General features: G+C 38.5%; 1 protein-coding gene across 1 annotated transcript in view; it reads right to left on the minus strand.

Annotated features, from left to right (window-relative positions):
• Positions 1-7,716: 7,716 nt before the first annotated feature.
• Positions 7,717-27,828, minus strand: part of zmat4a (zinc finger, matrin-type 4a) — a 164,689-nt gene continuing 144,577 nt past the window's right edge. The window contains exons 11-12 of the mRNA XM_053325597.1: positions 18,319-18,476; positions 7,717-7,788 (exon numbers count right to left, since the gene is read on the minus strand). Of these exons, the coding sequence (XP_053181572.1) occupies positions 7,717-7,788; positions 18,319-18,476 (230 nt within the window). The remainder of the gene's footprint in view (positions 7,789-18,318; positions 18,477-27,828) is intronic.

Below are 27,828 nucleotides of genomic sequence, written 5' to 3' on the forward strand. Positions count from 1 at the left end.
GTCAGAGCATTGTAATGAGGTTAGATTGCACTTGTGTGTGGGGGGGAATAATGTCTCTGTGTGTGTGTGAGTTATTTATTTAGCAGTCTTATGGCCTGAGGAAGAAAACCGTTCCTCAGTGAGCTGGTGTGTGATTTGAGAGTCATGCACCTCCTACCTGAGGGCAGCAGGGAGAACGGGTTGTTGTGTGCTCTTGTGTGGATGTGAAGGGTCCCTAATGATCTTCAGGGTCTTCCTGAGGCACTGCTGGGTGTACAGCTCCTGAAGGCTGAATGTGTTGTACGTGATGTGCTAAGCCATGGGTACTGCCGTCCCAGGAGCCTTGCGGTCCATGCTGGTGTGGCTGCTGTACCAGGTGGTGAAACAGCCTGTCAGAAGGCTCTCTATGGTGCCCCAGTAGAAATCCCTGAGGATTTGAGGCCTCAGGCCAAATCTCAGCAACATGTGAAGTCAGCCTGAACAGTTTCTAGCAGACTGGATGGTCGCTTCTTTATCACAGCTTTAGAGTTAATCATTTCTCGCTACTCTCTATTAGTCTCCTCTATATTACCACACACACAATCTGTCCATTTAAAAAAATATAAACACAACAGATCCACTTTCAGATGCATTGGAGCCATAAAGCGCCCTCACAGAGGAGGTGACACTGACTCTATTGACTCCTGAGGAGAGAACTATTTTGGATCTTCACGCTGGACACTTTCACACCTGGAGGCCTAAATGAAGATGTTAGTATCAGATCATCTCTGTGAATGTTACCTTAGTCTTATCAGATGGATTGTGTTTGTCATCATCAACAATTTTATCTATGACATGGTTCTTCCTTTTTTTTTTACTCTTATGTAATGTGGATTTATACAATTTTTCCAAAAATGTAAAAAAACGTTGGATTTGCTTTTTTAGAATATAGAGGCACTTTTTAAAAAAAACTATCCATACTAATGATATGAAAGCTACAGGCCTCATGTATTTCTATTGTGCTCTGGGGATCCTGTCTATATGTCTACTGATTTTTTTGTATATGTATATACATCCATATTATTAGCATGATACATTTTTCCATTTTTGTTTGTATCATACATTTATACATTTCTGTTTATTATGTGTTGGATTATCTTCTTTTCATGTATATATTGACATATATATGGAATGGGATCATGTGACCTGAGCCTTGATCTATTTAAGAAGGCGACTATACATTTAGTTGTGGTGTGTGAAAAAGAGCAGTGTGCTTGAAACATCATTCTCCTGACATCCTATTAAAGTACATCTGCACTGGGAGCTACTGTGTGTGGACTCTTTTCTTTTTTACATGTACATAATCTCATCATTTAAGTCAAACTCTGCAAGTCAGCAGATGAATCACAGTGAGAGATTTTTTCGGCTGCAGCTGTGTCGGCCTCAAATGACAACACAAACACTTTATAATATGAATTACTGCAGTATCAAAATGACAGTAGAGTCTGGGAGGAGGGAGGGTTTAAGTGAGGCAAATCTCTGCAAGCCGAGCAGTTTAATACTGTCGCACAACTTTAGCTGCACTGTGTAGATGAATGCATTTGAAGTAAAAAGTGAAGTACTTCAAAAAATTGAAACGAGTACATGTCTATTTGTGCACATTCCTCAGAAAACAATATATATAACAAAAAAACACTTCAGTGCTTAGAACAAGTGAGATAGAATCAAACAAAACAAACACAAAACCTTGCTACTGAAAATAAGCTGTAAATATGGACAGAATGGATGAATGGCAGAGTAACTACTGTAAATGCTCCATTAATCTCTTTATCAGGCGGCGACACCTTCACCTGATATGAATTGCTAATTTAACTGCTGATCCTTCTGCAGATAAACAGCGACAGCAGCTTGTAATTTGTTTGCCTGTGTGATTATATTTCTCCTGCTCTAATGCTAAATGATTCAGTTACTGGCTGATATGGGACTGAGCTCACAACACTGAGTGGTCTCAGAAATTGTACCCCCTGTAAAAGGGTTCCTACATATTTGGAATTACAAAATTCCATACTTTTCCATACCCTAATTTCCAGACTTCTCAGCGTGTTTCTGTTTTTCAGAGAATATGCAACATCTGAGTAAATATATCAGTGTATCATATTTCACATCATATTTAATTATTCTTTTTTTTTTTTTTTAAGTATATTTTTTTGGGCTTTTTTGCCTTTAATGGACAGGACAGTGGAGATAGACAGGAAGCAGGAGGAGGCAGAGAGACGGGGAACGACACGCAGGATAAGACCGCTCGGCTCGAGATTCGAACCGGGGTCGCCTGCAACAAGGGCTATAGCCTCAACATATGGGGCGGGCGCTCTACCCGCTGAGCTATGCTCAACCCCCATATTTAATTATTCTTAATAGGGGATTGTAGCCAAGTACCATAATGCCATGCAAATAAAAACTCAGGTGAGTTCAATGCATTGAATTTTATTTTAACAGTTCAATGCTTGCAATTTTTTTGTGTCCCTCAAGTTTCTGAAAATAAAACAGTAAATACTGTTTTTACTTTGTACTTCACTCACTCACTCTGTTTCACACACTCACTCTCTCTCACAAACACTCGTGATGCAGTAACGAGATGGTTTTTTTTCCATTAATGTGGCTCAGAATCGCCTTCTCCCTCATGTTGGCGATGTCAAACGACTTCAGGCAAAGTTTGCATCTAGCTCTATTTGTGAATTGCAGACCTTTATTTTGAGTACCACTATTGTACCACGTTTTGTATATTGCAATAGGTGTTTTTATTTTCAATAATGTAATTGGCTTACAGCACATAAGCACACATCACCAGGGCTAATTTATAAATGACCTGCAGATCTCTGGTGGCTTATCATCAATCAATCAATCAATCTTTATTTGTATAGCGCCAAATCACAACAGAGTCATCTCAAGGCTCTTTACACATAGAGCAGATTCTAAACCGAACTCTTCAGGTTTTAACTTTAAAGAGACCCAACATTCCCACATGAGCAACAGTGGCAAGAAAAAACTTCTTATGTCCACATCATCATTGCACACTGTGCAAAATGCATGATATGGGACTTTAGAGGGTCATCAAAAACTTCTGGGGGGCATGGACCCTCTTCTTTTTGGCAGGTCTGCTGCCCTGTCCCTCCCTGTCTTTTTCTTCCTCATCTACCATGATAGTGGCAGAGTGGTAAAGTTGCTGCAAAAGTTGGCTACATGTTTAAACTGTATAAATAATCACATTCCTCCTTACGCCGCATCCTGACATACAGCGAGCGAACTGGCGACGAAATCTTGCGCGAAACTGTCCTGATATGCAGCGTGAGGATTTTATCGCGAGTATATTCCAAACCAATCAAATTATTGAGGGGCTAGCTAGCTTGTCAACAGGAAGCAGCGTGTACATTTCAACCAACAAGAAGTGTTTAGGGGCGGGACACGGCCGCAAAATTTCATCTAGATAGAGACAGAGAGAGCAATTCTTTGAGGGGTGGGCGTCATCGCTGGACAGGGCGATGTCGCTCACGGCATGTCAGGAAAGGCTGATTGAAAACGTATGCATTTAATCACTTTTTCTCTCTCGCTCGCATGGCTGTATGTCAGGATGCAGTGTTATATACAGGTTTACTCTATCTGCAATTGATATATATAAAGGCTCAAATACACACACACACACACACAGATGCACCGCTCCTGCTAATTTCTCTTCTTCTCTTCAACGGTGCATTCTGGTCATTAGGGGAACATGATCATGAAAAAAACTCTCAAATCTATGAGTTCTTTTCACATACACTTCGCCCAAATGTTTTCACAGTGAAATGAACGTTAACGGTTCACATTTACTAAAAGCTGGCAGGTCTGCAGACACACACACACACACACACACACACACACACACACACACACACACACACACACACACACACAGTTTACCTTTTTAACCACCAGCTGCAGTGAGTAGGGGAACGGGGATGGAGGCAGAGGGCAGGAGGCAACGAGGAAGGGGAGCGGGGATGTTACGTTATAGGTTGGGCAGACTCGTTATTCTCAGCTACTGTACAATAATTGGTTGAAACTGCTTCACCACACTGCTGCACCGTGCTGTCAGACATGAGTACTGCACATACACATTTCCTGGACATACCACTTGTCAATCAGGTAAAAGGGGCGTTATGTTTTCTGAGACGTTTGCTCTCTTGTCCCAGCATAAAACGCGATCTGGATTGATTCCATTATTTTTGGAAATACCTAATTTTCTATTTTAGAAAACAGTATTTTAGATCAGTGGTAATCTGTTGTTATGTTCTGGAAACATAAATATTTTTCCATACTTTATTTATCATTTTCCATACTTTTTAATACCTGGAAATTGATCAAATGAATTTCCATACTTGCGTAGGAACCCTGCTGTAATAAAAAGCTCACTAGAGTTCATTCATTAGAGTTTATACTCTGGTGTGTAGTCTTTGTCACTTCTGATTCACGCCGTATTCACTGCACCGCCTCAGAAATGATATGATTACAGACCAAAACTAGCCCCATGTGGCCACTTGAGTATGCCCCCCCCCTCTCTCCCTGCTATGAGCACAGTAGATATGAGAGAGAAAAAAGGGCTTTCACACAGAGCTTCTGAATGCATCTAACTTACAAATAACAAAAGCAGCCAGGACTGCTGCAACAAGTGTAAAAAGCTTCAACTGATAAGAAACTCAACTAATTACAGACTAATTATTGTCGCTAAGATAAGAAGCACCATCTGCTTTGTGTACTATCACCTGCATTAAGCTGTCTGCTTCTTCAAACTTCTCCACGGAGGCTCGTGGTTGATGAAAAACATATTTAGCGCACGCTGTGATGAGAACAGACAACATCAGCACAAATATTGCTGCTAATCATCTTGCTTGAATGTAAATGTAATCAGCGTATAGCGTAGAGTCACACTTCTAACCCACATTTGTCGGATATTTCTCAGAAATTCAAATTGTGTCATCACACGACATGACGCATTTAACCCAGCTGGAGAAAAATAACAAACATCTGTTGCATGATTCAACTGGCTAAGTATAGCCGAAGAGGTAGCTGGAATATTTATGAGAACGTGTGCTAAATCTCTCCTGAAAAAGTCAGTTAGTGCAGCTGTGGGGGGGGGGGGTTCATGCAAACACTAATGCACGCACATATATTGCTCTAATGGGGTACTCTTAAGGAAAATATGGGTCTTCATAGCTGGCAGCACAGAAAGCTCTTTCATACAAGACATTAATATTTAATTTTTTTTTTGGTTTAAACATCTCTTTTTCCAATTTATCTTTTTCTTAGGATTTCTTCTTTACCACAAGGAAACGAGGGAAGTATCCAGATTGGAATATATTTTCTGGATGTGAACACATACAAACACTACTGATATTTACTGCTATTTTTTCTCCCTCCATTGACTTGTTTTTGCCACAAATCTCACACCTCTTCTTCTTCTTCTTCTTCTTTTTCTGCTTCTTCTTCTTCTTCTTCTTTTTCTTCTTCTTCTTCTTCTTCCTCTTCTTCTTCTTCTTCCTCTTCTTCTTCTTCTTCCTCTTCTTCCAATAACTCAGAACACACAGATGTTAAAAACACAAACTGCTCTGGTCATCAGGATCAAGTCAAAATGATCATTTTATGTGTAAATGATATTAAAATGGTGCTCCCTGTGACTTCAGATCTTGTCTTATAATTAGATTCATATTTAGACAATCATCCTCAATAACTGTTGCTGGGCAACTTGACAGCAGATAAAAGACAAACAGAGCTATCAGAGCTATGCTATGCAAACATTAGCTGCTCCATCCACACTCAAAGTAACATCTTAAGTTTGTATATTATATATATATATAATAACAGATATATTTAACACATATAATTAACTTGGACATTCATCTCTCCATCTCTGTCATGGATGAATATTTATCTGATTTCCCACAATAACTCAACTCTCACCAAATGTCCCAGCAAGACTTGTTAAGATACATTAACAAACAGTCTGGATCAAGTGAAGAAAAATGTTTTATGTCTTTATGTTGTTTTACTCTTGTTAAAAAATAGATGATTTTTTTGCAGTGAACTGATTGAGCATCATCAGAGATAGTAGAAGCAGTGCTCTTACTTGCTGGGTGTAACAGATAAATGCAGCTGGTCCATCGCTCACAGATTTGCCACTAACAGGCACAATCTGAGCCTGTCAGTGGCAAATCATTCACTTTTAACCCTAACATACTGTTTGGAGTCAAATACTGTTTACCTGTCAAATGTGACCCGTATCTATGTCCATGTGTTTTAGTGAAATGAATAGTTAATAGTTTTAATAAGGATTTCTTTTTATGATGTAGCAGTGTAGACTGATGGCTCTAATGCACGGGCGTCCAAACTATTCCATAAAGGGTTCATGTGGCTGCAGGTTTTCATTCCAACCAAGCTGGAGCACACCAGACTTGATTCATTTAATCAGCTGATCTCAGTCTGATTGGTCAAATGTTGTCAACTTGATTGGTTGGAACTAAAACCTGCAGCCACATGGCCCTTTGTGGAATAGTTTGGACATGCCTTAATGGTTCTACAATAAACCCCACACTTCCATAAAGTTATAAAATACATTTCCATCATTATTGCTATGTTATATTTTCATGTCTTAGGTCAAATAGGACATGATATTGTGTGATAGTAGATGTTTTTTCTCCATAAATGAGTGGTGTAAAAAAAATGGTATAGACACTTTTTATGAGGGATTCACTGTGAGTGTGTAGAATATGAACAGTATGTAAGGGGTTAATGGACTTACATTGACTTTGACCCAAAGGATTACATTGCAGCCTGTTTCATGGCTTCCACCTGCAGCACTTTCACTTCAAACTGGACCAATTTCAAGAATTCTTGTCCCCATTCGTCACTCAGACACAAAATGATGGAAAAACAGGGTCCAGGCTGAAAAATACCAAACTTTCTTAAACAATTAACTTGTAATCTATCAACAGGTAGAGGACGCTGGAGCCAAGCCTTTGGTTTGCTCAGTCACCAAATGTATTGGGTACTGTTGAAGTTAAAGATGCTGAGAGAGGCTGTTCTGCACAGCTGTGTCCAGGGATTTTTAAAACGTCATCATGATAAAGAATCTCTGGAGTGCTTTTGCCAGCTGCTTTGTCTTAAAGGCAAAGAGCTGGAACTTGTCACAGCCAACTGGTTCATGGACAGATATTTGGGGAGAATGGATGGGATTGTAACATTTTTAAAAAGAGAGAAAAAAAGAAAAGTTGGAGCTTTTAGAACAACTTTTGGTGGATCTGAAATGATACCAACAGGACTGTGTGAAAGTTGGATATCCAAGATGGCAGCAGTGACAGTAAATCCTCAGCTTTACAGGCTCTCTCAGTCAGCCTTGTGTTGAGGGCTTCCTCCACCCTCTAACCCACCCAATCCCCTCTCACACCACCCAGTTCCTGAATACTTATTCAAAAAAATAGTTGTATAGAACAGAATAAATTTTAACCTTTATAAACTTTTTTTAAACCTCATAATATGATGTTGAAGCCTTAGGGACTGTCTAAAAAGTGCATGTGAAATGTCTGATAGAGCTTTTCATCAAATCAAAGCATCTTGACCACTTTTGATTCATCTTTGGCACAATGGCTTTAATGGCATGTTTTTCAATAGCTTCCTTTAAAAAAAAAATTATAGACATTCCTACTAACTTTATGTTCATCCTGGCACTCACAAAGGACCCTTCACACCGCCTGCGTCACTCCTTTCAGATCCTCCCATCTGACAGCCATTGAGGAGCATCTATAGAGTATAGAATAGAATAGTTTGTATTTAATTCAATGTGAGTCATGGATGTATGTTTTATATTGTTGGAGAGTCATTAACCTAAGGCCGTTTTATATCATTATGTGATCCACAGTCAAGGTTTTTTATATACTTTAATCTTTGCCAACAGCTATTCTTAACCTTTGTGTTAAAACTGCCTCAGGCTAAATAGAGAATCATTAATAAGGGCTGTGTAGATTCAGTCGTTGGGAAAGAAAGAACGTTGAATGGTGAATGTATGTACATACAGTATGAAACCATGTTGCAGGATTGGAGAGCTGCACTACACAAGATATGCACATGTTACTGCAGCTGTCCACATCATGAATTAGGGCAGTGACAAAGGAACACATCTCATTCAAAAAACTTTAAATTTGAAGTTCAGTAGAAAATAATTTAATTCAAATTAAAAGACTGTTAAAAGATTTTCAAAATTGTTGCCAGATGACTAGAGAACACTAAGTAAAATAAGTAAAGTTAAGCTAAGTAAAATTGTTCAATAAAAGAATTGATTAAAGTTCTAATCACAAATAAATCTTTCAAAATGTTTTTTTTTTATTATATTAGTTTGCAATTTATTTATATTTATGTAGCATACAGTTTGTATAAATTACCCAACATTTCCAAATAATTCCTGTTAATTCACATATATTCCCATAATTGTCATGGAAAGTTTCCAACTTGGAATATCTCCAAAATTCCCCTACTTCCCATGGAAAGTTTCCAGTAATTTCTCAGTCTAGTATCAATATTGACTTAGACAATGAATGTTGACTGTATCTAGTCAACTCAAATTTGAAATCTAACTAAATCAACCTATTTTGTATTACAGTGGAGAAAGACAGACATATATCTCTGAACTACTTGGATGGACAGATAGGCTATTACTAGAAATAACTGAGAAATATATTGAAGTCTATGTAAGAAAAGGCTGCCAAAAATGCTGCTGACGCTCATCTCCATCTGTCAAGTAAACGGTGCAGGTTGGAGCTGTCCCTCATGTCTCTTTATACCAGTAAGTGAGAGTTTCTGGTACATCCTGTTGTTTTCTGATGCTCATCACATCCCCTATAAACATGTTAGTGGAGGTTTTTCTATGCTACAGTTGAAATATATCATTCTTTTAACTTCTAATTAAAAACATTGTCTTTTACCCTCTCACAGTTTTAATTCATAATGCAATTCTACATGAATAAGGCCCAATTTACTCAAGTGTCACACAACATAAAATACAGAATACAGAGCAGTTAATTAAGCCAGTCCCTTTTTATTTGCAGTTATTACACTATTATCCCAACATTAATGTGCTAAATGATCTATTTCCATCTCTTTTCTATGTGAAAATGTCCTTAACATTAGTGATATATAGAGTGACAGTGGACTATACCTCACACTGGCCAAGGTCTGCCAGGCTCCTGTCTGTGAGCCATGCATGTCAGCATTCTGTGAGCAATGGACCAGCTGCATTTATCTGTTACACCCAGCAAGTAAGAGCACTGCTTCTACTATCTCTGATGATGCTCAATCAGTTCACTGCAAAAAATCATCTATTTTTTAACAAGAGTAAATTATTCCCGCATCACATCTGCGAGTGTGCATCAGGACTCTGCTGTGAGATGATGTGATGGTATTTGGAGGGTTTTTTTTGTTTTTTTTGGCGAGCGTGACAAATCTCCGATGTTCCAGGTTGGGTTAAGCACAATTTTCTCCTGCATTATTGAAGAGGACATTTCCTAAATCCTGCTGTCTATGCAGCGTGTAGCACAGGGGAGATTGATGGGCAGGTATTATTAGAGGAAAAATATTTTCATAGATTTTTCCCTTCATTTTTTTTCTTCCCCTCTCCTTCTCCTCCAGAGCAATTTGTCAGCTGAGGCAGGTGACATTACAGATGACGCTGCATCAAACAAAGGCTGGATAAAATGACAATCTACTCTAAATATAAAACCTGCTGTGTGTGTGTGTGTGTGTGTGTGTGTGTGTGTACCTTAGTGTTGATTCAGCAGGCTGGAGGGGAAAAAAAATACACACACACACACACACACATACCTAAATTGCGTTTGACATTACAGATGGAATTTAATTTAGCCAAACAAATCTGCTTCTTCCAGCTTCACACTTTTGACAAAACTTTTAAATTACCAAAATACATTTACGCACACAATCAATATCACTCATGTGAGCTGAATTAATGCAAAGCTCCGACCGAGCCAGTTTACAAGGCAGCTATCCCTGTGTGACTGTATCATTACCGTAACAGCGAGATATTGTTTTCACTCATGCACAAAGCCATTGATTTCCCAGCAGAGACATTGTCTCATAATGTATAAGTCACATTCCTGAAGTGATGAAAGTATAGAGGAAGAGTAAATGATTCAGCAGATAGCCATCGACTTTCCAATAAACTGATGGTTGCTTTAAGTGTTCTTATTTTCCACACAGGTTCAAGTGGAAGTGTAGCAGAGAAAAACAGAAAGCCTTATTATATTACAGCTGAGTTTGCTAAATATGGAAACAAATATAAGATTTTGTGGCTAGGTGTTGTCAGTAATATGAAATATGTGTCTCAAAACACGAACCAGTATTATGTTGCAGCTTTTAAAAGGAAACCTATGATACTAAAGTACACAGTAACCTGGCATGTTAGTCTTTTTCCTCTCCAACCACTCCTGAGGAAAATGATTGTCTCTTTAGACTTTTAGTTTTCACTGAAAACAGCTGCCTGCTGTTTGCCTACAAGGCTGAGAGTGAGACAGAACTAAACAGTAAAGTTGGAGGTTTAAAAGTTGAACTGAATCTTATAGTGTATCCCATCTATTGCTATTTTATAAAGGAAAGGGCCTCTGTATGTATGTTCTGTATGTCACTTAACTTAGCTTATATTAAAGGATATTTGATGTAATCTGACTGTGCTTCCCTTTTACTTATAAATCCTATCACATTGTCCTGAGTCTCTGTATTTATTATTTAATAATGATATATTTTGCCTATTCAACTCTCTTTTATAAAATGATGTATGCATACATGCATTAAGCATGTGAGTGAGTAATTAGTACATAAATATAGGTAAGTAAATGTATCACTATTTTTTATGCTTATTTCTCTCTCCTAACAGGAATAACCAAACATCACGCTGAAATCAGTTTTACAATAATACAAATTATTATTATTCCCCTTTTAAGAATGCAACATGAAATAACATTGAACCTCTTTTGATTTTAGAGTCCATTCATGTAAATGATATGAGAGGTACCAAATTCCCTCTTAGTGTTTCCCTGTTGAGCTGTGGTGGAAGTATAGTAACAAACATTGAAACATATCTGCTTAATTTGACTTCATTGAAGCTTCATAGTAGCTTCAGATAAACTTTACACATTTTCACACAGACGGAGGTCTGTGGATTTTGTCCTCCATCACTTCCATTATAAGTGCATTATAAAGGGATCTTCTAATGGTCAGTATGAACAGGAGGAATGATTACAGCAAGAAAAACATCCGATGTTAAAAATATTCCTCAGTGCAACTGATTCTGGAGATTTGTATTGCTATGTTTTTAAAGAAATTGGGGCTTAGTCAATAAAATCACGTTTCCTGGAGGCAGCACTATCCATCAGTGGTACTCATCTTAAATGAACATTTTGGAAAATATTAACTTATGCTTTCTCACTCTGAGTTAGATGATAAGATTGATATCTATAATCTCATATTCATAAGATAAGAATTAAGCAAAAGCCAGCAGGTGACTAGCTCAGCTTAGCACAAAAACTGGAAACTTACCAGGACCTCACTAGTTAACACTTTAGATCTCAGTTATTTCATTCATACAAAAAGGATGAGTAACTCCAAATAAGCTTATTTCCCCAATTGTCTATTCTTTAATTCCTGCATTGCTTCAATTTCCATATGAATTTTGCATGAATATATAAAGATAAATGAACATTGTTCAGAGAGGAGTCGAGGTTGAGGATCAACCAAAGTACACCTATTCCTCTGTTGCTGGGTAGACACTACTTAAGCCGACACACTTAAGTATTCTTATTTACAGTATATAATCCTTGCAGAATCTTTGCATATGTGTGTTTTGAGATTATATCACAAACACTGGAATCCCTGCTCATTAGTAGGAAGAAGTGCCTTCCAGTCAACTGCACTCTTTCTCTGTGATCCTGCAAAATATTTCAGATGTGTTTTACTATTTGAAGTTCAGTTATAAATAATCTACTTGTGCTCTTTGAAACTCCACTGATACATTATGGATGTTTTGAACAAAAAGGCAGTAAAACAGTGGTGAGGAATATGTTACTGTAAGTAAAACAGAAACCGAGAGAAGGTCCAAAGTTCAAGTCTTGGTGCACATGACAAATTTGAGTGTGAGAGATTGAGCAAAGCCACTAATAAACCAAAATGTTTCATCCTGTACCTGTCAGTTTTTGGAGACAGGTACTCCTGGGTCGGAGATGATGGTGGACAGTTTAATAAAGACGTTCACAAGAACTCGATATGATTCAGTGAGAGCAGCTGTAACCGGAGCAGTCACAGTTGGCCGCTGGTGCAGTCTGCCTGTCTATTGAACTGACACTGGATCCAGAACAGGACAGCTTTTGTACAGGCCTGGATTGACGCTGCTGTTGTCACTGCGTCCTTGGAGAGGATTGACAGCGGGACAGAAACACTCCCCTGGCCTGTTCCATCTCACTTCAGCTGATGAACACAACCTGATAGGGTTCAGAAAACACTTTGAGGGAGTGCTGCCTGATATCAGCTAGCCGGACGCTCAGCCCGTCAGCAAGCGAGCCGAGATCCTGTTGACAAGAAGCTTTTGCATATTTCCTGCGGAGCTCATCACAGCGCACACACACTACATACACACATTCACTCCTATGTGTGTGTGTGTGTGTGAATATTTCATATGCTATTTGGAAGAAAATCTAATCCCATTTTGTGACATGAGCATTAAATGAAACAAATTGTGTGTCATTATAACAGGATAGACCTCTAGCTGCAGTGATTCTAGAGGGTATGAATGTTTCACATGATAGCATTCGGCAGTCTGTAAAAAAATCCATTTTATTGGTGTTTTCCATGTTCTTATTTCCATGTAATTGCATAACTGTCACATGTTCCCAACTCAAATCACCTTCTGTGTACCGTGACCTCCCACATTCACCAAGTATAGTAGTATTCAACACTCCCTTTTTCTAATCATGCTTCTTATACCTAAAGCTTTATCAGTGCACATAAAAATATGCATTCACCACATTAACTCTGCACCCATGGGCCCATCTGCATCATTATGAATGTATGCTGTGCAAAGAACCATTGGTCAGAATCTCAGAACCTTATTCTAAATTCTGAAATTCAAGTTCACATTTATTTAATCATTCCAGCCATATTCATAAAAAATACATATTTGGCAGAATGAGATGTTTTTCCTCCCTACTACAATGGTTATCCAAAGATTTTTAAAACAAGAAATGTCTGAATTCAGGGGGAATTGTATTAAAAAGTAAGGGCATGTCTCTTTTTTGCTGATACCCAGTGGAGGAGGTCAGCAAACACTTTAAAGTTAGTCTTCAAAAGGAGAACAGCCATTTTACACATCACAGTGTGTTTCCAGGTGTTGGGGAGTGCTAGTGCTACTGCATATGAAAAAAAGTTGAAGAAAGCTTGCTTTGAAAACGTTTGAAAACGAAAAAAAATCTGGGGTGTGTAGAGTTAGAAAGAAGTGAGAGTACCAGACTACCGTTAGCTAGCAGCCACAGGCTACATTAGCTGCTACTAGCATAACATGAACAGAGAAGACGATATCTCTGGTTCTGCTGCATCAATTTTTTATTCTTTTTGTAACTAAATTGTGAGTCCAACAATGGGAATACCAAGTCAAATTGGTGCAGCACTATTTTAAATGATTAAGAGGACTAAAAAATGGTTCTAGAAGTGTTACTCAACAAAATATAGGCTACCACAGTTAAGTGTTACTATGTGGCATAGAAAATACAGATTTTTCTGACTCTAAAACATGTTAAAGAACAAGATAAAGTGAGCATTATGGTTCAAGAAATCAATGAACATGCTAAATTGATATGTGTATTAGACAGGGATCTGCTGTATAAATGTGCTGAACTCCCCAATTCAAGTTCAGGGCTCAGCTTTTCTTGCATTCAGAGGGTGGTTGGTTTAGAATCGCAGCTCTCCTAAGGTGGAGAGATTTTTTACACCTGGGGCTGTGTTTGTGAGGAGCAGTGTTTTCACCAGCCATTAGACTAATTGAACAATTACCAGCTTAAGAGAAAGGAAAACCCGCAGGTGGTCTCTGAGACTCAATTTGTCTCAAATCTGTCCCAATTATCACACTGTATGTAAAGTGATCTGTTTGCCTTGCTCTTCCCAGCTACTTGTTTGGTATGTGTGGTTCTTCAAATAAAGTTACAGGCTTGATTTACACATTATGAAGAGACAAACACATACTATACAGACTATGCAATTCAATCCTAATAAGTGGCAGATGGTGAAAATAGGATAAGTTCTGGATATATATGAAGTCCATTGCCCAGGAGTGTCAGTCAAAGCAGAGGAAGTCAAGATGGATAACCTTAACCCTTTAGTGTGAATTCAATAACTCACAGCACAGCAGTTATGTGCATTGGTAGCGCATCTCAAGTTTCCTAGTCGAAGAGGACAAAGTACTAACATTTCACTTATTTACTTGGCTCACATCACAAAAAATCACAAATAAACAAGTAAACTGTTAGTACTTTGTCCTCTTTGACTGGGAAATTTGAGATGAGCAACCTCTTTACATTTTTGGAACATGCTTAATAGATTGGGTTCAGTACTCCACTGAGAATCCCATTGTTGAAGCGAAACCTTCTTCTCCAATTTAGGCATAAGCATTATCTGTATACAATAGGGAGAAAAACATACATTAACATGGCAGTGCAAACTCTAAAAACTACTCATTAATCTAAGAAACTGGAAGTTAGTATTTAACACATGTATAAGAAAAGAAACCTTCAAGTGAGTTAATATACATTGTACTGATGTAAATGACCTGCATACCTCCAAAAATGAGCAGCTACCTATGAGCTCAACAACCATATTAACAGGACTGAACAACAAGTTTGGTAAGGCACAATAAAAACAGAAAGCAAACTTAACAACACTGCTGATCAATTAATTCAATCTCCGCCAAATTAGTCAGCATTACGTGGTTATAACCCATCAATTCCATTAACAGTCCATTCTCCTCAATAAAGACGTGCATTACAACATTAATTAGCCAGAAGCACCCCCGTGATCAAGCCTCTGCATTGCATCCAGCCAGACCTGCTTTGAGCTTTTCTAACAAGATGAAAGACTGACATTTGACTGGAGAGAATTTCTGTGCCATTTAATCCTGGCAGTTACAACCAATTTAATGTCAAAGCAGTGCGGTGAGGCTGCTAATTATTTCTTCGACCTCAGAGTCCCAAATGCAAGGTCGTCAATCAAATTAGCGAGGCTCCTTGTGTCCTCTGATTTTTTAAAGGCGTTTTACACTTTTAACACCGATAAAACGGAATAACAAGATGATAAAGGGAAGGTTTGCCGCAGAATACAGGACAGAGAATGGCTCATTACAACAGGGAAACCAATCGAAGTCTGCAGAAATGTAGATTACATTCCATCAAAATTTGGATGGTGTGGTAGATTAATCATCTGTCTTCATTTTGCTTCCATGGCTCAATCTTTCCTTCAATATTTAAAAAGGGACAGGGATGGAAGATTGGAGCATTAGCATGTGACAGACATTGCAAGTCAAATGCAGTATGCTGTACATGCTGTATATGTATAGAATTCCTCTCACTGCAACATCGTGCCCATTAAATATGCCAGAAGTGCGCACGTAGTTGAATACTGCCTTCTCCCTTAACATGTATCCCTACTTTTATCTTACTATGGTTGCATAAGATCACAGCAGTTCCACAAATTGTTTTTTTTAAGACAAGCTGATGAGAGTCCTTTTGAATTAGAGTGACAGGTGGTGATACACACTTTCCATATGTGTAGTGGGAGTTTTTCCTTCTAATGAGGGGTTCTTAAACTGAAATATGTTTGGCTGATAGCTGCAGCCAAACACCACAAAGAGTCTCAGGGAACCATCCACTCCTCCACTTAATATACCCACATGAGACAGAGGGAAGAAGTGGAGTGAGAGTCTAGTTATTTGTTTGATAAAGTAGTGATATTGTGTAGAATGAGATGTATGAAATAAGAAGTGGTTAAAATGAGTGGGTCATTAAGGCAGTCCCACTGAGAATGGGATCTGGATTCAACATAACTTCAACTTTACCCTCCTCCTCCTCCTATGTTCTTTTAAAGTCATGAAACACTATCACCACATATGCCCCTATATTGCAAAACGTACTGTAAAAATACATGTAAATCTTTCCAATCCAATCTAAGACATCACATTAAATAAAGCAGGCAAAAGTAAAACTGGAGGAATATTTACATTTTCATTCATTCAAGGACATTGTCAGACAAATCAATACATACAATGTACGTTGCAACCAATAAAATTGTTCAAGTGTTATGTGTTATGTTGTTTAAGCCTTGTTGAAAACATTTCCTTTTTGAGTAAAGGCAATCAAGGTGTTTCCAAGTCATATGTAGGCTATTTAGGCTATAAATGACAGTTTCACGACAGAATGGCTTGTTAATAATTAGCAATGGTGAAGCAGTAGGAGAGTAATATTTTTTTCTGATATATCGTTAACTATAGATGCATATTTGCATATTTGCTTATAACACAAGGACAGTGTTAACATTCCTACTAACTGTTTACTGTTACTCAACCACAGAAGCGTTATTGTCTGTTTTTGTGTAATTGAACAAAAAAAACTTCTATCTTCTAACTAAACCCACAAGCACCAGTTCGCTCCTTTGTGTTTGGAAATATACTGCCACCTTCTGGTGCAAGCAAGTTAGAGTCTCCAGTCCATCTACTACGACTACCACTACTGCCACACAAACACATACACATTTTTTGGCCCCTGCACTTTTGAAATGACAGATCTCAGTCAATCCCATGAATCTTTCAGAATGTTTTTACTCTTAATGAGAGTGAGAGTTTGCGAGCAATAAGCAAAGTCAGGGCAATGGTTGCTGGCCCAGGATCTGACTGCATTATTATAAATAATGATGTTCATGTTGAAAGATGGAATGTATTAAAATGGAAATTGTGGGCATGTAGCATTTCTCTACTGCAAATTCAGATTACGTGTATTGAAATATAATACTCTAAATTCAAATAGTGTTATCAGAGCTTTCTGGGTTATGAATAAGAGCTTGTTTCAGCAGCTCTTTAGTGTTCCTGATTGTTAGGGATTCAGCAGTTAGTCCTCAACTGATTACTGAACTGAAGTCAACTTGTTCAGCCATAATGAATGGCAATGTGCCTATTGGGCTTCTTGTCCATCCATGAAAGTCTTGGACTGTCCAAGGTTTTGGTTAACAAAATACCACAAAAAAATCATAATTTTCACTCAGCATTTAATTTGCATGAATTCCAATGCCACCCACAGCATAAACTGTTGTAGAATTGTTAATGTTTCACTTACAAGCAAACGCTACTCTAAAAGCAGTTTAATTTTAGAAAGTCAGTAAACAACCTTACCTTGCTAATTGTCCAGAATTTTCCATCTTGTTCTCATCTTGTATCAAATACAATCTGAGATGGTTTGGTGTCATAATTATCTGTTCACCACTACTGTTAACATGAAGAAATCGACAATAATGTAACACCAGTGTAATTTCAATGGATCAGACAGTACAAGGCAGAATAATGCTAATTCTAATAATAAAATTTGAATTCCTACTGATTGTTAAATCAAATTTGCTATTTGTTCACCTGTTCTGATGGTAGCTTGAATTTTAAATAAAAAAGCTTCCATTTTCATGCTGGCTGTCTAAGGGAAAATGGCTGTTTGAATCTTATTTTTCTATTCTCTGTCTGAATTGTAAAAGAAAATGCCTTCCAGGTGATGATTTTTCACGGTCACTTTGGCACAAACAGCCTCTAACACACAATGATTTGGTGATTTGCAGGTCAGAACATCAGGACATCTAAATAGCTTGAAGCTGGGACAAACTAAGTTGGGAATTGAAAGTAGCCAACCGGTTCCATACTGCACAATCACTGTTTCAACAATAATGAAAAGACTATATTTCAGTGTGATTCAGGGTGTGCGAAATACACAGTGATGGGGATTAATTTGTTGAAACAAACACTACCGTGACATCTAAAAAATAGCTGGATTTGAGATGCTTTTAACCTGAAAATTGTCAAATCAGTGCTTACTGGGACCCCATGTGTTATGTAGCACCAGATACATCATTGCCTTTGCAGCCACAGTGCACTTTAACCCATTGCTGATTTGTGCTCCTATTAAAGTTGTGACAAAATATATGTAAATGTGCAGCTTTTTCAGGTCTGGTTTGCAGGAGCAGCAGAGTAGCCCTTACATTCCGCACACAGCCACACCCTAGACCCCCCTGGAGGATCTTAAAGGGTTCCCAAGGCCTTCGAGTGTGGTCTGCCTGCCCCAGGGTGTCCTTCCATTTAGACATGTCCAAACTCCACTGGGAGATGTCCTGCTGTTGCCCAAGCCACTGTACCTCAACTGTTTGGACAAATTACAGGTTAGATGTACTCTGTCTTTGCCACAGTCATCTATTCTCTTGTCTTCAAATATGTAAATCTTAGAGGAGCAGAAATATTAAATTGCATTAAAACAATTTTATGATTAACTGCTCATGTTTAAAGCAGGGATTGGTTTTAGATTACAAGCGGGCACTGAGCCATCTTGACTGCTTAACTATGAATCAACGTGCCAAAGGCTATTAAATCAATATCATCATCTTTAGAATTACTTCAAAACTGTAAATGTTTTATAGGCTTATATATACTACCCTTGAGTTCCAGTTCCTATATTCTCTGCCCTTTATGTTTTCAGATCTTTGTAAATCAGTCTATGACTAATATTATAGACTCTACAGATAAATAAATGAAAACACAAAGGCATTGCTTATCTTTTTATGAATTCTCATTAATTATTCATACATGTACTTTTGCTGTGTTTCTGATGATCATGTATTAAATGGGATACATGAAAAATGGATATGCACATTAGCAACATGAAAACAAACAGGCTTAATGTAGAGAACTGAACATCCATCCTGTCTACACCAGGAGGTTAATGTGTTATGGATCTGTCCCAGTCTGGCTCTTTGTCCCTCCACCAGACCACTAGATGCCCTCAGGCTTTTCAACTTGTTCAAGACTGGACTGAGTGGGAAGAACAGATAAGAGAGATTGTAGATTATATTTAAGGACCCCTGGAGATGCTGTTGCTTGCTTTATTAACTCTTGTAGAAACTATATGCTAAAGTGCCCTTAAACATTGGTTCAGGTCTGAATTCCTCCTGTAAATTTTTTTTATACATTCCCTCACAGCTTGTAGCTTTCCTTTATGAGCATTGTTGATTTTATTCATCCTATACAACACTACCAAGTATGTGAATGTTGAATTAAAGTAGTAGTATGTAATAGTCACGAATCATATATTAGAAATAGGACATATTAGAATCTCTTTTAGTTAAAAACCTATGCTAGAGGAGAAAACAACAAGCCAATTGTTGGTTGTTGGTTGAAACGGGAACAGGCGGAGGTGCTGCTTTGATGCTTTTCCAACTTTCTTCTATCTAAGTTTTTAACCCTCCCATTGTTCTCAGGTCAATTTTGACCCAGGTGGACAACAGACGTTAACTCAAAAATAATGTACCTTCATTGAAATGAGGCCTATTGACCTTAATTTCCAAAAATATGTGTAAAACCTGTGGTAATAAGTTGGCTAAAAAGGTCTAACACAGAATTGGGTGATCATTTATACTTTATGCTTTATAAACAGGACAGGATGGCTAGCCAACCATGCGACCCCTTCTCCTCCTAATATATCATCTGGGCTACATCAATCTCCCTACTATATGTATTGGAGGAATGTTGATATGAAATGTATTACACATATTGAAACATAGAGATATGTGTGTGTGTAGATAGAGATAGATAAATGCTATGTAGATTTTTACAGGTGAACAGGTGCACATTTTCTTTATTTAAAAAACGAGTGATTAGAAGGAATGACTGGAGCAAATACCTTACTAGCTAGCTGCAGCTAACACCTGAACAGTCCGTATGTTAGCTGTTTGGGGCAAACGAACACAGGGTCATAAAACACTCCACTGATCAAATTTATGTGAAAGAAAGAGACAAAACTTGACATTCAGTATAGAAACACACCTTAATACCACAGTCTAGGTTTTGTTTTCACTCATCAATTTATGCCCTTTTTGTGGTCACATACTGTTATATCCAGACTTGACTTTTATTATTCAAACACCTATGCATATGAAAAGCAGGTAGACGAAAATAGGCCTTCTTTTTCAGTTCCATATTATTTTTTCAGTTTCTTTTTATTTATTTTTTTTAGCTGACAACATTGCCATGAATACTTGATGAGAAGTCTGGAGGTTTTCAGGGACCATTTCTGAAAGGAGACAACTAAATGACCACATATATCCTGTCGCCAGGATACGGCCAATCACATCTAAGACAGCCAATATTCTTGCAGTGATTATTTTTTTGTTGCCTTTAAATCAGATGTGAAAATTCATCCAAGCTTCAGACATTTCTAATGACTTCCCTGGTTGCTCTCTCTCTCTCTCTGTCACTCCCTCTGTATCATACACACATGCACACACATACACATGTGCCCCCCATCATTTTATCCTTGGGATTTAGAAGTGACAGTTCTATTTACCCCATGGAGTGTCGAGTGCTGGTGTTGGCCAGTCTTCAAGCACTTCCATCTGTTTTGATGAGCAGAATGAAGTGATGTGTCTCCATGGGAATGTGCAGAGAAACAACCTCTGTTTAAAAGATTCTTAATTGAATAAGCAGAAACTCCTCATATTTAATGCCAAAAAAGCTTCAAAACAGATGTATTTAGATTTGTACATGACAATGTAGAACTGATGCAGCAAAGGCCAGTGAAGAGTTTTAATTATACATTTCTATGTGTCTGTTTGGCTTACCTGGGACTAATTATTTCCCCATAAAAGCTTATCTTTTGTACCAAGGGGAGTCGTTACCATGTTTTTTTTATTTATCAGAAGCTCTCTACCTACAAGGTTATCTCTAAAATAACAGTATTAAAACGTATGTGATTAAAAAAAAACATCCTTGTGCCCTGAATGCAAATTTCTACTTTGCAAGACAGTGTTTCCTCACTGTGGAAAGATAACACAGAGAGGATTTTGCACTGAAAATGCTCATTTGATTTAGCAAACTATAACTGCTGAAGCTTTATATTAGCTTGCAATTTTACACATATGTGGACTGATGATTTTGTTAGATTTCCTGCAGTGGAGCTGAGCTAAGCAATCACAGTATGGACAAGAAAAATGATTACAGTGACCAATAATTTAATATTTATGCATGTACATGTTAAAAGACTACTCCAACCATTTAACACTGCTCTCTTTTAACACAGTGTAGTCAAAATGTATAAAAATCAATGCAGCAAAACCAGAGAAATCAACTTTTTTAAGGTGGTTACTACATTAACCATAATGCAACTTGACTAGATTCAACCAACTGTAAAGATGCACTTGTGTTATGCTAGAAGTAGCCTCGAGCCACTAGCCTCAAGTGGGCTGAGGAGCGGGCTACAGAGGTCTGCTAACCTCACTGCTTTCTTATTCATACTCATTTTCAGACTTGGAGTCTTCAGCCCCAACTGACTCAATGACCTCACTGTGAATCACTGTTTCAATTTGAATTGGAAAATCATTGGGGCCCTGTTTTAAAACCAGAAACAAAAAATATGAACCTTTTGTAGCATATGTATCACCAATACACACTATTTACACTAGTGGACCAGTTCTAGGTTCTAATGGAGTCGGGTAACAAATACAATTAAGCCAGAGACCAGGTGATTTAAATGCAAAAGCCGGCACTTTACTGGAAGTAAATAAAAATAGAAACACACAGATAACATTTGAATCAGTCAATAACCTGCAGGTACTAAAAATAAGTTTCTTTCACTTTCAGTTTCCTCTTTTTTCTCACCTCAGTTTTTTTCCAAGGTTAGAGATCATTTAGTTCAGGCAACCCACCCTAGTTAGATGCTTTATTTAGTTTAGATAGTTTAGTTATGTTAGACCGGTTTGAGGTTAATTTATTTTGGTTCAATTATCTTCCTGACTTAAATCTTAACAAAATACAAAATGTAACACTTCAACTCAGAGTTCAGAGATCAATTTCTATGCACCCAGATCAGTTCAGAGTTCATTTTATATGTACTCCAGATCAGTTCAGTTTGAAAAGAAGGAATATAATCCAATACTCTTACCTCTCTGGCAGAGTTCACCAACAGTCCATCCTCCCGCAGCGGATCCTCTCACTAACACGATGAAGTCTTGTCTTTACAAACCAAGTCCGTGGGTCTGGCTTGTCATCGTGTGTCCTGGTGTGTAGCCTCACACACACACTCCACAGAAGAAACTCCTCTTCAAGTTCAAACTTCAAAAGGGAACAACAACACAAAAAACCTGACCTGTACAACAGGTCATAAGAAAAATAAATAAATGTTGTCAATATAATTCAAATCAACAAAGTTTTACAATTACGGTGCATTGTAACATTACTGCTAGTTTGTTTAACCAGAAGAAATAACGGGAGCGCTGTCTTTAATCTCGCATCTCTGTCTTTTACACATAATAAAGCTTCTCCTCCTAACACAATATGACCCTCTTTTCAATTAACAACCATAGACTGCTGCTCGGAAGCCAATAGTTTCAAATCTAGGCAGCGCCATCATGAAAATTTCAGGTGCATGCTGGGAAAAATTTAAAAAACAGATTTTACTTATATGGGAATGAGGTGGGGCCATGGGCGGAGCCATGGGCGGAGCGGGGAGGTTGCTATGGTTGCGAGGGCTGGATCTCGAGGACATTGGTCAATCAACCTGTCAATCAGGACGTAGCCACGCCCTAATGCATACCCTGCTTTATCGTCAAATATAAAATCAGGGAGGCCAACATTTCACAAATGAACATCATACTGCATTGAAGAAGGCTTTAAACTAGCGATTGAGACCATAAACACATTTTGAAAATGTTTACTGAGGTTAGAAATCAAGTGAGAAGTTGGTGAATTCTCCATTGACTTGTATAGAGTTCTAGCTCTATATAGCTCTAAGTTGAAAACTCACTAAAACCGATGTGGCTTGATTAGATAGCTCCTGTGAATCACTCTCTGGAAAAATATGAATTAGTTTGTTTCTCTGCTCTTGTCATCAGCTTTCAGGTCCGTTCAGCATTGTCATGCCAGAGTCAAAGGGCAAAGGGCCATGAATCTCTTAAAGGGACAGTACCGTTAAAGCATTTTATATAGGCCTATTTTTAAACATTACCATGAAGTTATTATCACACAGGTCTTTAATGACTCATATTTAATCAAATGTGACATTTTAACTGTTTTAACTTATTTATGCATTTTAATTAATTGTTTGTATTTATTCAGATTTTACTGTGGGTTACACTTTCTTTAAAAGTCCCCTAACCCCATTGCAACAAATCCTACTGTTCACACTCTCCGCACATGGTAAAAAATGGAGTCTATAGTCCTCATTCTGTATAAATGTATGCATTCCAACTTTCGTCTGGCACTAACACGATGCTTCAGCAGTCTCAGTCGAGTCAATCAGCTCGATATCTTCTAAAGTTACAGCCTGTTTAGATGAAAATTCCCCGTCTGGAATGTTCCTTTCCAAGCTATGGTGGAGGAATATATTCTAGTAATTGTGTGCAGGTTTGTTGCTGGAACCAACTTTTTACTCACATTTAACTCCTCTTCCATGGAGCCTTGCAAACAATGTATCCACGTCCATAATGCACCTCTTTCCCATCACTTGTTTCTTTCAAGATGAACACAGATGTGAACAACATTTCATATCAGGTGCAGAATCATGAGAAAAATCGAAGTGGTCTGGCTCAATCTGGATAGAATAACAGCAGGAGATCAACCTCAAAACAATTCAAAGAATTTAGAGCATGGTGTTGCCAGAATATTAGTTTAAAAAACACACAGACTGCAAAAATACTCCAGCTATTAAATCTGCAAAGAAGAAAATCACTTCAAAGTTTTATCCGAGCACATCTTGAGCAGCAAAAAAGAGAGGATTTCATACCAGAAACAGACTTTAGCTTCAGCTGAACTTTGGAATGCATCTTTGCACAGAACGAGGGTTGTGTATTTTCACCCCAATTTGTTACACTGTAGTCACATCCCAGTGGAATATCTTCAGTGTCAGTGTAGAGAGTAGGAATTATTACAGCTAACCAATACCCATTACCATGCACGTCTTTGCATGCCAGTATTATACAAAGATAGAATTGAAAGAACCTTACAGTATCCTTTAAGTATAGTCTAGCTACTTCATGAAGGTAATATTAAGGAAGGGATTTTTATACTATGTAAAAGAAGAAGGAATGTAAATCCCTTAGTATTAGTAGTCATTCGTATTGCACAAAAATCAGGGGATTTCAACTTGGCACACGTTATCTGAAAACCTTCAAATATCTTCAATATAGAAATGTTCTTATAGGTTTTTATGGCTGTAAATGAAGCATAATCCATGAATGTAACTAGCCTTTAAGCCCATGTGGCATGTGACTATAATATAGGACTAGTGCAGAGCCTCTGTAGGTAAGGTTGTCTTGCCCATGGGGAATGAGTGAGTATGAGAATTAGTGACATGTGCCAAGATAGGAGAGTCCTGTGCCTAATCAGTGTAGTCAATGAATCTTTGATTAACTCAGTAAATCAGGAGTTTTCTCCTGACAGCGTGGTGTTGAGTCTCCCTGATGTGCACTAGCACGCAAATGAGCGGCATGAAATCAGAACCCAGCCTACCTAAGACACACGCACACACACACACATACACATAGGCATACACACATAGCCTTCAAGCAAAAAATAAAAAGAGAGTGAAATGCTAATTAAAAATACATAGATTGGCCTTGGAGGGCCTTCAAATTTGCATACATTACTCTATACCCCCGAAGATGCTTCTGGCAATCGCGTGCTACTCTACATGCAACGTACAGCATGCAACAAATATAATCAGACTTGTTGAACAAATGCGCCCTTTGAAAAAGATTATATTTAACCACAAGTGTTGACAACTTGCTGGAAAAAAACGACAACTGTTACATGCATTATGGCAGAGCTGACAAATCAATTGCGGTGTCTTTGTCCGGTGTTTGGAGAAAATGTGACAGTAATCTCACTAACAACCGCTTAATGGATCTCTGAAGAACGGCTTTCAAGATGAGACGCAGCAGAAACAAATCATCCTCCACGAAAGGTCAAATTCCCGCTTTTGCCATCGCTCTGCTATTACAATAATCTCAAAGTGTTCCAGTAATAATGTTTTCAAGCTCTCCAGGGGTCTGAAATTGAATGTGATTAGGAGGGAGGTCATGCTGCTGCCCTTTAGGTCTATCTATTATGAATGGGCAACATTTGTCTCAGAATTAACCTGAGCCTGCTGGTGAGTGGTGTCTTTGAATCTGCTTTCAACAAACCCTATAAAAATGTCAGACTTATACAGACATTCATCGCTCCAACAGGATCAATTCTAACGACTCAAATAACCTGTTGACTTTTCTCTAGTACATCATGAGGCTGACATTTGTGGTTTTGAGTGAAATGTCTCAACAACCACTGGATGGGTTGCCATGACATTTGGCGCGCACGTCGATGTTTCCCTTTCAGGATGAATCTTTCATCCGGTGTCATTATCAGGTCAAAACTTTAATTTGTCCAATGCTTGATGACAACATAGCAGCATAACTAATGACATTCCCATTAACCTCTGCTGTACTTTAGGGCTAATTAGCACGTGTTGATTTATGGTCAGTCGAGCTGGTTCTTAAGACCTGTTGCCAAGGCTGGATTAGCACCCTCCCCACCCCCCCAACCTCCCTCAATAATTAATTCATGTCCTGACCTCCTGTTCTTCATTTTTAGCTTGTGAGGGACATTTTTTATTGCGGTTGCTTCTTTCTTTTCCTTTTCCGTTTTTTGGCAGCCCCATCTTGCTTTTGGTGCCACTGGTGCGGTTTATTTTCTCTTTGGTCATTTTTCCATCACACTAGTTGATATACCTAACCACAGAGCATTGTGGTTAGGTAGCAATCATCACTTGCCCAGCCATCAAACTGACAAATACAAGGTTGGACATATGTGGTTTCTGACAGCAACCAGAATTATCAACATTAAGAGAATGGGTCAAGCCTTGTGTTGTATTACTGGAAGGCCCATTTCTGCTCAAAGGTCCCTTGGCACTTGCAAAGATTGCCAGTGAACCAAGTGACAGGTTCACTTAAAGGCATCAGAGAGTGGGGGAGGGCGGTCTACTGTACCATGTTACATACAGTATGTCTTTTATATTTTGAGACATTTAGTGTACTAAATCATCTTCATGCATCTGATTTGTATAATGTGCTGCTAACTAACAGTTGCTGTGTCTCAAACCTCATACTTCTGTACTTGGATTTAATATTTTGACTGCATCAGTGCGTTCACACTGAGAAGTATGGAAACATGCAGCACCATGACTTCCCAGATTGTGTACTCAAAACCGACAAAGAGTTGAGTGTGTAACTATGGACACTTCTCACTATCAACGGTAGCCATCTTGGCTACGTAGCGGAAGGGGGAGGGACCACTTTTCAAACTGAAAAATGACGACAGAGGATGTTGTAACTACAGCAGGGGTCTTCAATGTTTTTCAGGCCAAGGACCCCCAAACTGATGGAGAGATGGAGCGGGGACCCCCTACTTATATATATTGTATAAAATTGTATGTATAAATTTATCTTGTTATTGTGCATTAAATACTAAGATATTCAAATAGTACCCCACCCCCCCCACCTCCATTCTGGGGGTGGGGGGTAGGGTTTCTGTTACACTTGGTGTCGGTCCAGGGTGGTGGTGGGGGGGGGTTGCGATCAGTAACACAGAGCTATAAGGACGCTTTGGTCTCACACGCACTGCATTTATAGTCACACAAACACACATGCGCTAGTGCAAGTTACAGCCTCATGATTGGCACAGCAGCGATAGGGGCAGGTCCTCCTCGTGATTTGAGAAATCACATAATTCTGTTAGTACGCTCTTGTGTAATAATAATAAGGAGGAAAAATTGGAAAGCACACAGGTGGAACAGACCTTTCCAAATCCTCCTCATCACAGAAACAGCAGAACGGGCCACCTGGATACACGCCAGCCACTGCAAATGCGTTCCTGAACCCACGGACGCGTGCAGAGCATCAGTAAGTGAACCAACACTTTCAGTCGCCTTGTGTCTGCGAGGGAGAGAGGGATGAGGATAACAGTTGGACCACAGGTTTCGCAAACTCAAGAAGAGGCAGCACACTGATTACGGGGGTAAGTGCCACGGCTGATGTGATGATGCCAACGAATATACATTGGCGGTGGAGGGGTGGCAGATGTAGAGGAATTTGCAGCATATTCCTGCTCACTGCCACCATCGTCCTGCTACTGCTCCTGCAACAAGGCAAAGTTCACCAATCTGTCTTGACAACTAACCCCACCCAACAACAAGGAATATATATATTTTTTAGATAATCAGTTTTGTATTTCAATGACTAATGTTAATTTGATGATGGAAATTCTTATTATTCATTTTCTGATATTCAATCGTAAGCATTCACTGTTAGAAACTGCCGATTAAGTGAACATCATGTGTGTTAAAATCTACTGATTCACCATTGTCCTGATTGTACACACATTATGACATGACTATTGTGTTTACATTGTTCTGATGGTAGAACAAGATCATCCTTTTCACAAGATAATGTATATAATCTGACAACTTCCCCTGC

This window comes from Scomber japonicus, chromosome 9, assembly GCF_027409825.1.
Source record: "Scomber japonicus isolate fScoJap1 chromosome 9, fScoJap1.pri, whole genome shotgun sequence".
Taxonomy (NCBI): domain Eukaryota; kingdom Metazoa; phylum Chordata; class Actinopteri; order Scombriformes; family Scombridae; genus Scomber; species Scomber japonicus.